At 46.8% G+C, this 12,856-nt stretch overlaps 1 protein-coding gene across 1 annotated transcript; it reads left to right on the top strand.

Moving 5' to 3' along the window:
* Positions 1-5,572: 5,572 nt before the first annotated feature.
* Positions 5,573-9,543, top strand: LOC137851551 (lymphocyte antigen 6E-like). Its single transcript, XM_068672776.1, has 3 exons — positions 5,573-5,733; positions 8,310-8,429; positions 9,035-9,543. The coding sequence occupies exons 1-3, from the start codon at positions 5,682-5,684 to the stop codon at positions 9,241-9,243; spliced, it is 381 nt and encodes a 126-aa protein (XP_068528877.1). The 5' UTR covers positions 5,573-5,681; the 3' UTR covers positions 9,244-9,543.
* Positions 9,544-12,856: the final 3,313 nt, after the last annotated feature.

Below are 12,856 nucleotides of genomic sequence, written 5' to 3'. Positions count from 1 at the left end.
GCTTTTCCCTCTGCGTGACCACCAGCATAAACGTCCCCCAGCAAAACCACACTTTTATTTTTCCCCAACAATAACAATATTGAAAAACATACACACACACACACACACACAGCTTTGAGTTTTTGGCTAGCCCTCCTGGGAAAATACCCTTTTTGCTCACCCCGTGAGGAACACGATCGTGTTCCCAGATATCCTGTGTTTGTTCCCCTGCCCTGCCGAACACACCCATCGGGCTGGGGTGGTTTCAGCCAGGATGTTTCCATCATCCACAGCTCCTCCGCCTGCTGTGGGCTCTCCTCCTCCTCCGGGGTCAGCCCCGCTCTCCGTGCCCTCCTCGGTTGCCTTTGCTGGTGCGGTGGTGGAGGTTTCAGCCTGGCTGTTACCCAAGGTGTGACGAGTTTCTAGACGTAACCAAAACACCTGGTTCTCACCATGCAGCTGGGGTTTTGGTGTCCTTCCTGGCTGGGTCAGCAGGAGCGGGTCAGGGGAGAAACCAGAGCATCCTGATCTCCCCACACCTGTGCTGAGTTTTCCACTCTCAGCCTGTAAAAATTCAGACCCAGAGCCCCTAAAAGCAATGAACAGAAGTGGGGTTGTCTACGGAGCTCATCACAGCTTTCCCTCCGCCAGAGAGAAAGGAGGTTTTCTCATTTCACTCTCAGCTCTCACCTAACCTTGGAAATTTTAGCTATCGGGTTGCACAGCACAGGATATTTCCAGCCCTGAAATACCCATCACTCAAAAGCATTGGATGAGTCAAGAACCTAAAGCAAATTAAAAAAAAAAAAAAAAAAAAAAAGAGCAATTTTGAAAATCATGACTCTTTCCTTGCCTTCTGGGGAAGGAGGGGGTGTGTGGCATGCTGGGAGCCTTTATAATGGGTAGGTAAGGGAAATTATATTTCTTACAGAAGCAAAATGGATAAATACATTGAGACTTTCTTGGTGTCCCTGTGGACGGCTGCGGAGGCTCTCTCAAGGCCAGCTGCTCCCCCAGCTGTGTCACAGATGAGTTTCTCTCATATCCCTGGCCTGGCAGCTCCAGACATGTGCTTTCTACACCACCACGTGTCTCCAGGATCTGGAATTTCAGTTGGAAATTAAAAAAAAAAAAAAAAAGACAAAGAAAACAAAAAACAAAACAAAACAAAACAAAAAAAAAAACAGGAATCAGAAAGACATCAGTGATATCATGCATTTTCTTGCTGCAGAGGGTGGCCAAAATGATTTGCTGCAAAGCTTTAGGTTGGCTTTTCCTTAGCATTTGCACTGGCACGGTTCAGATGTTTATCACATCCCAGAACTTCCAAAGCTCTGCTTGTTGGGACCAGCAGGAACACGCTGCGGGGAATGGCCCCGTTTTGGTGCCAGCGCCTTGACAGTTCACGTGAAGGAGAATCAGCAGGGCTGGCCCTGGGATGAGGGGAAATTTCGCACTTTCAGAGAAAAGGCAATGACAGATTTGGGAATTATCAACAGAGCCCTAGAAAAATGACAACTGCAGTAATCTATGGGGGGTCATTTCTCCCCAAATGTGGGTGTCCTCCTTGGAGAGGACTGGCATTAACTCCTTAGGGGGTATCCTAAGAGGGTAACAGGATTTTCTCTTTCACCTCTTCTTCCTCCCAGCCCCCCTTCTTCACCATCCTTTTTCCTTCAGGCCCTGCAGGTCTCTTAATATCCCCCCTCCTGGCTGCACAGACCCCACCACAGACTAATAAACCTTCACCTTGGATCCAAGGAGGATGATTCACATCCATAACCTTTTCCCTCTGCAAACAGGGCGGTGCCCAAGAGCAATCCCATGTCAGGACATGCGACAAAGCTGGTTGGGGTGTGCCCAAGCCATGCTGATTGTCTGACCCGATGGCATGGGTGGCCTTGGGGCTGGGCTTGTGCCCTGTTTGGTGAGCTGGTTGGGCTCTGACCCTTCAGCCAGGACATCGATGGGGTTGTGAATCAGGGTGTTTCACCCCATGATATGTTGTTTGGTGTCTCCCCAGGAGCCTTCAAGCTGGCGGGGCTGAATTACCTCTTAGGACCTTGGAGGTTAAGGGGATGTGGGAGGATGGATTTGGTAGCTTCTTGGTTGGAGCTGTGGCCCTGAAGGACTCAGGTTCCTCACCCCTGTTGAGGCAAGGCCTCTGTGATGGTCACTGAGAAGGAAGTCTACCTGGATCTCCTTGTGTTTCAGCCTGATGTGGTGGATTTGGCCAGCCCTATGCTTCCTAGGGGAGGTTTGGAAGCCTCCATCATCTGCCACAAGGCTGCCTTGAGGAGCTCTGTCTTGTTTTGAGCCTTCCGTGTCAGACGGAGTCCTACCTGTGTTTCAGGGAAGGGAAGAAGAGCACAGGAGGCCTGAAACAGAGAGAAAAGGCACAATCTCATGTGCAGGCCTTCCTTTTTCCTTGGTGTTTCTTGCTCACAAGATCTCCTCTCCAATAACCCCATTGCCCAGATGAAGCACTCCCTGGCCTCCCAAGGAGGAAGGAGGGGACACGACCAGACCAGCCTGTTGCTATTTGGGGCTGATCTGTCCCTCTTGCCTCCTGTGCTTCGTATGAGTGACTCAGGCACACCAGGAGCACGACTCATGGCCAGTTCCTTCCCTTCTTGTCCCATGGTCTCTCCTTTCCCCTACCGAGTCTGCACTTTTTACATCCCCGAGCTGAAAGGGAGAATTTCCTCCCCGCTGTCCACGATCTGAGCCACCCTCCAGAAGGAAGAAGGGGGAGCTGACATTAAAAATTCCCCGGGCTTGGCAGCTTGTTCCACATAGCTGCTCCATCACGGGCTGAAAACCCTCTTTGTCTCACCCTGGTTACACAAAAGGGGACAAGCCTTGCACAATGTGCTCCCAAGGTCTGGCACAAACAGACACGCTGACCGCTGCCAAACGCAAAGGGAGTTAAAGTTTCTTCCTTCAGATTCCCATGCTCTGTTAACTCTTTAACACCCTCCTTGACCCCACCAGGTTTACACCCACCTTCCTGCAGGAAGCTTCACCCCGCTGGCCTCCTCTCTTTTTTTGAGGTCCCTGGGTAAGTATTTTTCACACCTTCTCCATCTTCCCACCTTCCCTGAAGTCTTCTGCCACCGTCTTCACTCCCCACTGCCCCATCTCCCTGGCCATTTTTTTTTTTTTATTTTTTTTCCAGCCTTCTTCTTCTTTAGCTGAAAAACTGGGCTGCTCTGTGCTACACGGGACACCCGAGCCCTGGCAGTGGCCCTGGGCGTGACTGCAATATCAACAGCGTGCAAGAAAACTGTCCTTTGGGAGCTGGCCAGACCCTGGTAGACAAGACAGGACAAAATCTTTTGTGATTTTCTCCTTCAGGGACATGGGGATGGGGGCCAGCGGTGCCCTAGATGCCTTCTCCATCCAGGCTCCACAGGAGGCCAGGCAGTCTGACTCCAGCAGATGGTTAAAGTGGGATTTGTGGAGCTGTAGAAAATGCTCCTCAGACCTTGACAGGCTATGTTTAATACCTAAACAGCATCTGCACGCAAGAACATGTGCACTTTGCACCCTGATAAGTAATGCCATCACAGGGGACATGGTGAAGGACTGATCCTTCCCTCCCATCCCATTTTCTTACCTTCCCCGTGCCTGTCTTTAATTATTTCCCTGCTCAAGCTTTGCCTGTTTGCTTTGATTTATTTTGCTTTGTACCAATAATTCTCAGCCCTTTCCTTCTCTCTTTCCAGTTCTGGGTTAAATATTAATCTTGTTTATTATTATTAACCTTCCCTCTCCCTAATCTATTTAAATGCTTTCTCACATTTCCACTTCCTACAGCCCATTTCTCACTTGTAGATTTTCTATTCAGCTGCACTTTGCTTTAACAGTGTCATTTATTTACTGCTCATTTATTTGTTTTAATTTCAAAGCCTTTCTCCTTTCTTATTGTGGGCTGTGTTCACGCATTGCTCTCTTCTTCCTGCTGAGGAGCAGCATTTTTCTGCTCGGTTGGCTCCAAGATGAGCTGAATTCAGAGCAATAATTCAGTTTCTTTTCTGGATTTTCAAAGTGGATTGAAGGGAAATAAGTTTTGCTTTCTATTTCACCTGCTGGCCAATAAAAGTTAAACAAACTTGTCGAATATTTATTCTTTCCCTTCACATTCTAGCAGATTGTATTTCCTTCCTGATGTCATTTGAGGATGTATTAGTACAACGTCTTGTTCAGAGTATGGCTTTTTAGCAGATTATTTCCTAAGCATAATTGCTACATTAGCTGCCACGTGGGTCCATCACAACCTTGTTAAAAATGAGAATGATTAAAGATTCATGCACAAGGTCAGGGAAAATCTAGAGATCAGAGTGGAGGGGGTGAGCATCCAGTTTACCACCCTGGTACGGGCAACGCAGAGACAGAAATCATTGGGGGCTGAAGTTGCTGTAGAAAATGAAGAATTGGGCAAAAGAAGAATGAGTGGAGGAAAATGAACAGTCACAGGGGCTGGGCAAGGAGCCACCTGTCCAGGATCCTATAGATAGGGGACTGGAGGAAGAGCCCATGGACCAGCTTCTTGGGGAGCAATTTGGGGAAAAGAAAGAGCAATTGGAAATTCTTTATTCATTTTCCATGTGTTTTGTGACCTTGCAAACCTTGCTTATGAACTTGGTCTTTTCTCTCTTTAAAGATGAAGGGTCCTGGTCTGCTGGGATCCCTTCTTGACCAGGAAATGTTTCATTTCTTTACCATTTTCTCTTCTTTCCATTCCCAGTTAAACTCCCGCAGCCATTCCCATGCGCTTGCTGCCTCTGCCGCAAGCTGAGCAGTTTGGCAAGAGACGGTGACGTGGTGGTGGTGGGAGCAGAAGGAGGGAGCCCAGACAGACTGGGAAGGTCACTGGGGACTGGAAAAACCTGTCAGAGTTCAGAGCTGGCCAACAGATAGCAACAAACATTGTCACCTGGAGACCTCGGTGGCTTTTGGAGGACAGAGAAGCAAAGCAAACAAAAGTATTGGACCCCATCCATGCCTGGGCCCTTGGGAGCCCCTGTGACAGTCTCCAGGCACAAAGAAATGGAATGCTAAAATTCAATGATTTTCTGCTTAAAGCACTTAGTGCAAGTGAGTTAATTCTGAATGACTATGGGCAATGCACTGAAAATCCTTTTTTTTTTTTTTTTTTTCCCTCATTGAATTCTTTTTGGATTATAATAGCCAAAATAATAGATTTTTTTTTTTCTTTTTTTTTTTTTAGTCCTCTCCCACTTTGCAGTATTACAGCTATGAAGCTTCATATCATGGTGGAGAGGAGGGATGGAGGGTACAAGGCAATGCCTTCTGTTTTGGAAACGATGAGCCACACTGGACTGGCACAACTGCCTCTGCCTTGCTCCAAGTTTCGTGGTTCAGCCCTGCCGAGTTAGAAGGGACTCCCGTGCTTGAGTCATAAATTGTTCCCCCAATTAGCCAGGCAGACGTTGTCAGCAGAAGTAGGTCTTGGAATAACAGATTGGATCTGAAGGAGAGGGAGAAGAAATTGCTACTTGTAATGGGCTAGATCCTACGCACAAACACACCCAGCGCTGATTCCATGTGATGGGCCGTCACTCCCCAAAACCTCAAATTGCTGTAATCAGAGGAAGGCAAAGGAAACACAGTCCCAGTATAAAACCTTCCGATGGTGCCCCGTCCTGCACCGTGCAGGCTCTGAGGGAGCACCGACCATGAAGGCTTTTCTCATTGCCCTGCTGGCGGCAGTCCTGTGTGCCGAGCGAGGTAAGATGCTACAGAGGCTGGGGAAGCCAGGATGAAAACACCAGAAGATCAGGTAGAGATAACGCAGGAACAAGAAGGTTTGACTGCTTTTGCTGCAATCGCTGAAGCCTTGGTAGTGCAGTTTTTCTTTGGTATTGCTTGCTTCAAATGATATTTAGTGCGGTTGGGTTTTAGCCTCTGCTTGAGCTCTACCAAGCAGCTCATAACCCAAAGAAGATGAATTCACCACCCTGCTTTCTCACACCCTGGAGTACCGTGCTCCGAGCATCTGAAGACAGACACACGAACTGAAAAACACTAACAGTCGAGGAATAGAGCTGGGCTCACGGTTTTGCCTTCGGTTTTGCTTTTGTTCCTGAATGAAACTGCTGGAGTTGTTGATAAAGATAACAGGGCTGGTGTCGAGACCGCATCTTCTGCCAGCATTTTACTTTAGTTCCCACAATGGCATTGCAATTAAGAAACCAGGCTGCTGGCAGACACTTGAAAGCCTAAAGAGCTCTTTGTTCATAGGTTTGATGAGCTTTTTTAAATGTCTTGGAGTGAGTGTGTTTGTAATGGGATCCACAGTGCGTTGCGCTTGGCCTCTTTTGAAAGGAGATGCAGATATAAGTAGAAAATTGTCTAGAAATATCCAGATGAGAAACAGCGGCTCTGTGCACGTCTGTAATCCCACGGAGTCCTGCAAGGCTTTTTTTTTTTTTTTTTTTTTTTTTTTTTTCACTGTTAAAGCTGCTTCTGGCTGCATTTGCAAAACCAGAGCTAATGGAGGATGGAGGCCAGATATAGTAGGCTTCACAACAACGATGAGGGTTTAAGTGTTTTCCTGACTGGGAGGGCTTTTTCTTGCATCAGTCAGTGCAAGAGAGCATGAACACATTTCAGCTGATTTTGCACATGTGCTGGGGTCTTGGCTCTATCTGCAGCAGGAAGTGGTTTGAATGGCTGTGCGAGATTTGTCAGGGGAATGAATTAGGGACAACCAGAGGGGCTATAAAATGCAATCACGTATTAGCTAGGCAGCAAGGATTGCTCTGGCATGGTATGCAAAAGGGCAGCAGCGCACAGCTGAGATCAGAGGACTCCAGAGGGAGCAGTGAGAGGTTTAACCTGTCCACGCGTGGAGAAGCAGTGAGTGCTGACGAGTCTGTTAAAAGGAGGTTAGAAGCAGGCTGCAACACGGCTTGTTTTGTCTGTTGGTATGGAGAACACCCACGCTAACAATACGTGGCACTAGAAGAGAACATTTGGGTAGGTTTCTACCAGAAAAAGGCAGTCAGTTCTTTGGTGAGGACCAGAGGTGGCTCCAGAGCCATACCCAGGGCACCTGAGCTCCTTGCAGCAAAGAGGTGGCCTTTACCTCTCTGTCCTGGGGCATCTGGAGCATAAAATGGGTTCTCATTTTCTTCTAAAGCTGCTTCTGGAATTGTCTGAGCAAATGTCAAGGACAGGTTCAAATATTTGAATCAGCTGAGCAGCTGGGCTTTGGAGAATGTCCGGGAGGAGATTAAAAAAGCAGGTTCAAGTTCAACTGAAAAGAGCTGCTCTGTGTTGAAATAAGAACCTTCCTGGGCTGAGAAAACCGAAAGAATATGAACTAGGGGAATTTTGGTCTAAATGAGAACCCTCCCTGGGTTGTCATTCAGTCACTTTTGTCCAGGACTGGTGGTGGCAATGGAGCTGGCTGTCCTGAGAGCTGCTCAGCCCCTCTGCCCCTCTGGCCAGGAACATTTCAGCAAACATAAGGAACGTAAGGAGCATTTCAACAAACTCCAAACGGGAGGGAAAATATTTCCACCAATTGTCAATCAACCTCCAGGAAACACGACGGCACGTGCCCGTGCTTCTAGCTTGGCCAGCTGGCCAGCCTGCAAATTCGACTCCATTTACTGCAGTTTTTGTTCAGAAACAGATATCCTACCTCCTTCTGGCGTTGTAATAGCCCTGGCTGAGACCTGCTAATAATATCACTGAGGACATGTTGTTCCAGGCGATGGCTGAAATAATCTCTCCATTGTTCAGAGCAACCTCTCCCAGGGAACTCCCTTTAACGTGACTCTGTGCTCAGTAATTTACTTCACCGGGGTGTCATAGGCTTTAATTAATTCATGTTTGTACAGTGCTTTGCAGATGCACTCTGAAAACACTAAAAACTTGGCTCTCACCTGAGAACGGTGCCAGCTCATCCTCCGCTTGCCAAAACTGTACTAGACTAAACTATACCAGGTTGCAAGTTCTGCTTCTGCAGGCTGGCTGTCAACCAGGCCAACGTGGACCCGGGGGAAATGGAGCTCGGTCTGGAAGAAAAATCACGCGAGAGCGCTGCTCAGGCTGAAAAATGTGTTTTCAGATTTAATCACCAAAAATTTCAAGCAAAGAAAGAGAACTAGTTTTGTTCTGTTTGTCTTTTCAGCTTCATTAATCAAAGCAAACCAACTTCCTATTTCACTTTCAAACACATTTGTAACATACTTTTTACCTTGCATTTTCCAAAAAGGGACAGGGCTTTTGACACTTTCTTCCCAGGAGGGCATAGCTGGAAACCACTAACGCTTGTCATGTGTGCTTTTTTCCAGCTTCCTCGCTGTTTTGCTACACATGTGATAATGAGCACTCTAACTGGAACTGCCTTAAAACCTACAAGTGTGAAGATCATGAGAAATACTGTATAACCACATACAGCACTTCTGGGTTCGGTGAGTAGTAATAACACATCAAGGCTTTTCTTATTTATTATTGTTATTATGATTTTTTTCTTTTCTCCAAGGACACTGATGGGCAATAATATCTTCAGGGAAGTAGTTGGTCTGGTTGGAAAGAGTTGGTCACTGAAGGTTAAGGCTCACGTTGTGTAATGTGTGTGTATCCCCAGCAGTGCCTTGTGAGGCACCACCTGGGCTACGTTCCTCACCACCTTGTGGCAGGGCTGGCTGGAGCAAAGAGATTTTCACGAGCAGACCTTCTTGCTTGCTCTGGGAGCTCACATCCACACCTCGTAAAAGAGGACAGAAAGGGGTTGGCCATAAGAAAAGTGGTTTTAGGAATTGCATATGCATTGGGAGTGATTTTTGCTGTGCTACATGAAGCATGGTATGGGTTTCTAGCAAGGACTTTCTAGTGTCCTCCGTTTGAGCCAGGTTGAGTGGATATTCACCCAGCACTCAACAACTCCACTGATCTCTTTTATTGCTTCATTGCAAATTAACCGTAGAGCAATATACCTCCTCCCGTTGTCCTCTGGTCAGGACTTGCAGAGGAATCTTAAATCACGCCTGTCCTTTCTCGTCTGCTCCCCATCCAGGCAAGGACACGGGATACCGCATCACCAAGAAGTGTTCTGCAGACTGTCCTGAGACTAACATGAACTTTGGCGTGGCGGCCATTTCCACCAAATGCTGCGGTACCTCCCTGTGCAATTTCAGCGGGGCCAACAGCGTGAAAATCAGCTACGCTGTGATGCTCCTGGGAATTGTGGCCAGCTTGGTCTGTGTCATCAGGGCAGGTTTGTGATGAGGGTTGCAGGTAGGAGAAGACATCACAACCCAAGGACCTGCACGGTCTTGCCAAACCAAGAAACCAACACCTTCTAAGTGTCTCCACCAGGGGCTGTGCTATTACGTTGTTTGTTTGTTTGTTTTTTTTTTTTTTCTAAGATCTCGTTTCAGATCCGATCCACAAAATGGCATGGCAGTATAGCTCCTATTTTTCCCTTGTGTAATTTGTTGTTTTGTACTAATTTTCCCCAAGAAAGCTCTTTTGATATCATGTGTGTGACAATCGTCAGCCAAAATAAAGATTTATGTTATTCTACAGCCTGTTTGACATATCCACACTAAGCTCAGCTTGAGAAAACCGGTCTTCCAGAGAAAAGGCTGTGCTTTGAATCTCTACTTCACATCAAATTCCTTTTATTCTTTTAGCATCTGGGATCCTCCCTTGGCTGCCTTTCTCCATTGACTTGGTTGCATCCAGCAGCTCAAGAAAGCCACTCCATAACGCCCCACGTTATGCCTGATGACTCAGAGCTGATGAATGAAGGTGTCAATCTGGAAAGGTCAAAGCCATTTGCGCTGTCCCCATTGCAAGGTGGCGCTTGCAGCAGCAGAGAGGAGTTTTGTAACTACAGACACAAGGGAGCGGGGGGCGTCAGGTTGCACTCGTGGCTGCGCCAGCAGCTCCTCATGGGATCTCTGCAAGGTGGGTGATTTTGTCTTTTAAAACAAGTAAAAGGCCCTCCCCATGGCGCTGGGGATGTCCGAGATGAGGACGGTGATGCTGGAGTTGTCCTCATTGGGAGGCAACGTGCCTTGAGGAGGAGCTGCTGCCGAGAGATTGCTCCTGATTTTCCTATGGGGAATGGGGAACGGGTAGACGTGGTGGTGCCCGATCGGATGGGGAGCTCTCTGCTCTGTCCCTGCTGCATTTCCAGGCTTGGGGATGGGGGAGATGAGGTGGAGATCCCTGAGGAGCTCTTGGAGGAGCAGAGCTACACCTAAGATGATCAAACAACATGCATTCTTGGATCCTCTCTTATAATTCCTCTCTTGTAAATCCACTCTTGTAATTCCTGGCTGAGCATCCCACAGGCACTGAGCTTCAGGAGGGCTGGTGGAGAAGCAGTAGCTGGAAAACCCTCCCTTGTTCTCAGCCCAGCTGGTTTTGTGGGGAGCCCTGCTCCAGGCAAAGGGTCTGGGAAGCGGGGAGAACTCGCAGCGCTGGCTGCAGGCTGTGAGGATGGATGGGGTGGTGGTTAGTCATTCTGCAAAGATGTAGTTTCTGGGCAAGGAGGGTGTCCTGGCATTTGGTTAAATACACAGTATATATGGGCTAGCTGAAGAATGGCAGTGTTGTGGCATTTCTGTTCAGAGAATCCCATGGAAACTTGGCTTCCGCACTCTTTTTTATCACTTTTACCATCTTTTTCTTTCCCCGTATGCTAACCACAGCAATTTCTGAAATTGTTCTTAAAGCTTTAGGCCAACTGGAAAAATCCACAAACAACATTCGAATTAAGCATCGTGGTTAGTTTTAAATTTCAGCTTTTGTTTCATGAAAAATACACGTTTCCACCAAAATAAATTGTTCTTCCTTCCTTCTCACATGACAATTTCAATGAGGTTTAGAACAAGGCAAGAAAAACACTCACCCCTTTCACTCTCAGTTATATCCTTTGTTCCTCTTTTCATAAGTTCCCGATAGATACTTGTAAACTGCAATATTATCTTCTCTTTGCCTGGGCCCTCCAGTGACCTAATGATCTGTGTCCTTTCTGTCCCCCTGGATTCTTTTCAATCTGTCTCACCTGGTACTGGTGAGGGATGAAGATAGCATTAACATCAGAGGGACGCATGGGACCAGTTGGAAGAGTGCAGGACCATCTAATGGCAAATCCCATCTGACAGAAAAACCCTGCAATAATTCCTTTAAAAAATACACAGCCTCTCCATATCAAAATCTCAGCAGCTTGCAGGAGACAAGAGATATTTTAGTTTTTGCTTGGATGAGACTACAAGGGAGGGAAAAAAAAAAAAAAAGTGCCTGGCTGAGCTGCTATTTCTGTACCTGTTAATGGATGCTGTTGGCTGAAATAAATCTGAATGTGGGCTGCCTCTGCAGTGCAATGTACAGGCTGCGGAACGGCATTGCCTGGTGACTGGAGCCCCCTTTTCTGCTGTTACCTCGAATAGTCTGCAATAAAAAGTTGATTTACCAATAAAGACTCACGACGTCTCTTTTGGACTGGAGCAAATAAACTATTTCTCAAGGAGATGAGGGCTGCAGTCCCCGGTATGGAGGGTGCAAGCTTCTGTTTTCCTCATTCTGGTACGTTACAAAGGCACTGGCGTTACAATGCCAAACAACACCCCTCCTTTGAGCTTTCCTGGTTAATTGCCACCTCTGTTTCAACCGAGTTTCATGCTCTACCTATTGAGAAAGCAGAAATTTCCTCACCTTAGTCACACAGGTTTCCATACTAGCAATATTTGTATTTCCAATTTACAGGGGCTGGAAACACTTACATCACCTGAAGAGCTAAGGCATGCTTTTTCAATGAGATGATGACTACAGGCGGGTCATACCGAAAGCTCAAATATTTAGTGGGAGACAGAAATCTGAGCAGCTCTGAGGCTAAGAAAAAAGGGGAAGTACAACAGATGGAGAGCAGCAAGGGGCAGAGTTCCTGGCAGAAGCTTGGGGCACACAGGTTGATCAGGCTGCCATGCGAAAGGGATCCAGACGGGTCCTTTTTTTTGGGACCGTGCTTCCGTCCCCACGATCAGATGGCAGAGAGGCAATGGTGGGAGGAAAAGGCAAAGGAAATCAGAATAAAATGAGAAACATTCTGAGTTTGTACAGTGAGAACACGTTAAAAAAGGAGGAATAAAGAGCACTGTATAGAAACCCAGTGGAGTATTCTTATTTGGCATTTCAAATAATTTTGGTTGGCTGTAATTTATTTTTTTTTTCCTAACACTTAATGAGTTGAGAAACTTGATCAGGCAGCCCCTCATTCTCCATGCTTTCATTGTTTTGTGTTCTCCTTGACATTTATTTTTTTGCAATTTGTGAGAAAATTCACAGCTTGTTTGATGTGATGGGGGTGGGTGGGTGTTATTCTTATTTTTTAATTTAGGTGGTCATTTTCAATGCCCAGTGGAATTTATTTTCCAATAAGGCAACTTTTTCCCTCATATAAAATATCCAATTTCTGAACAGAAACATTTAGGATTTTGAACTGCAATATTAAAAAGGCCCACAGAAAATTATCTCTGGTCCCCTATGAAATGCAGTGGAACGAGATTGCTCTTGTGATCTAGCTGCACTGACAATCCTGGGAGACATTTTGAAGACGTTTCGATCCCAATTTCCATTTCAAATTCAAGCCATTTCCATACGCACGAAAACAGTGTGCGAGGACAGGATCCTCAGCCGGCGCTGAGACCCAAGCGAGCCCGGAGAGGCGAACATTCCTCTTCTCACGTGGGCGCCGTTTTGTTTTCGTGTTTTGCTTTTCCTCCACTTACCCAGAATTAGAAACTGTTGCGTACTTAGTACCAGCTGAGCAAGCCACATTGTGAAACAATTCAGAAAGGAAAGGGGGGGGGGGGGATAGATACACGCT

The sequence above is a fragment of the Anas acuta genome, chromosome 2 (assembly GCF_963932015.1).
Source record: "Anas acuta chromosome 2, bAnaAcu1.1, whole genome shotgun sequence".
NCBI classification, from domain to species: domain Eukaryota; kingdom Metazoa; phylum Chordata; class Aves; order Anseriformes; family Anatidae; genus Anas; species Anas acuta.
This window is presented reverse-complemented; position numbering and strand designations above follow the sequence as displayed.

Coding starts and splice junctions, on each gene's coding strand:
- LOC137851551 (XM_068672776.1), top strand. CDS start 5,682: ATGAAGGCTTTTCTCATTGCCCTGCTGGCGGCAGTCCTGTGTGCCGAG. Junction 5,734..8,309: donor AGTCCTGTGTGCCGAGCGAG/GTAAGATGCTAC, acceptor GCTTTTTTCCAG/CTTCCTCGCTGTTTTGCTAC. Junction 8,430..9,034: donor ATACAGCACTTCTGGGTTCG/GTGAGTAGTAAT, acceptor CTCCCCATCCAG/GCAAGGACACGGGATACCGC.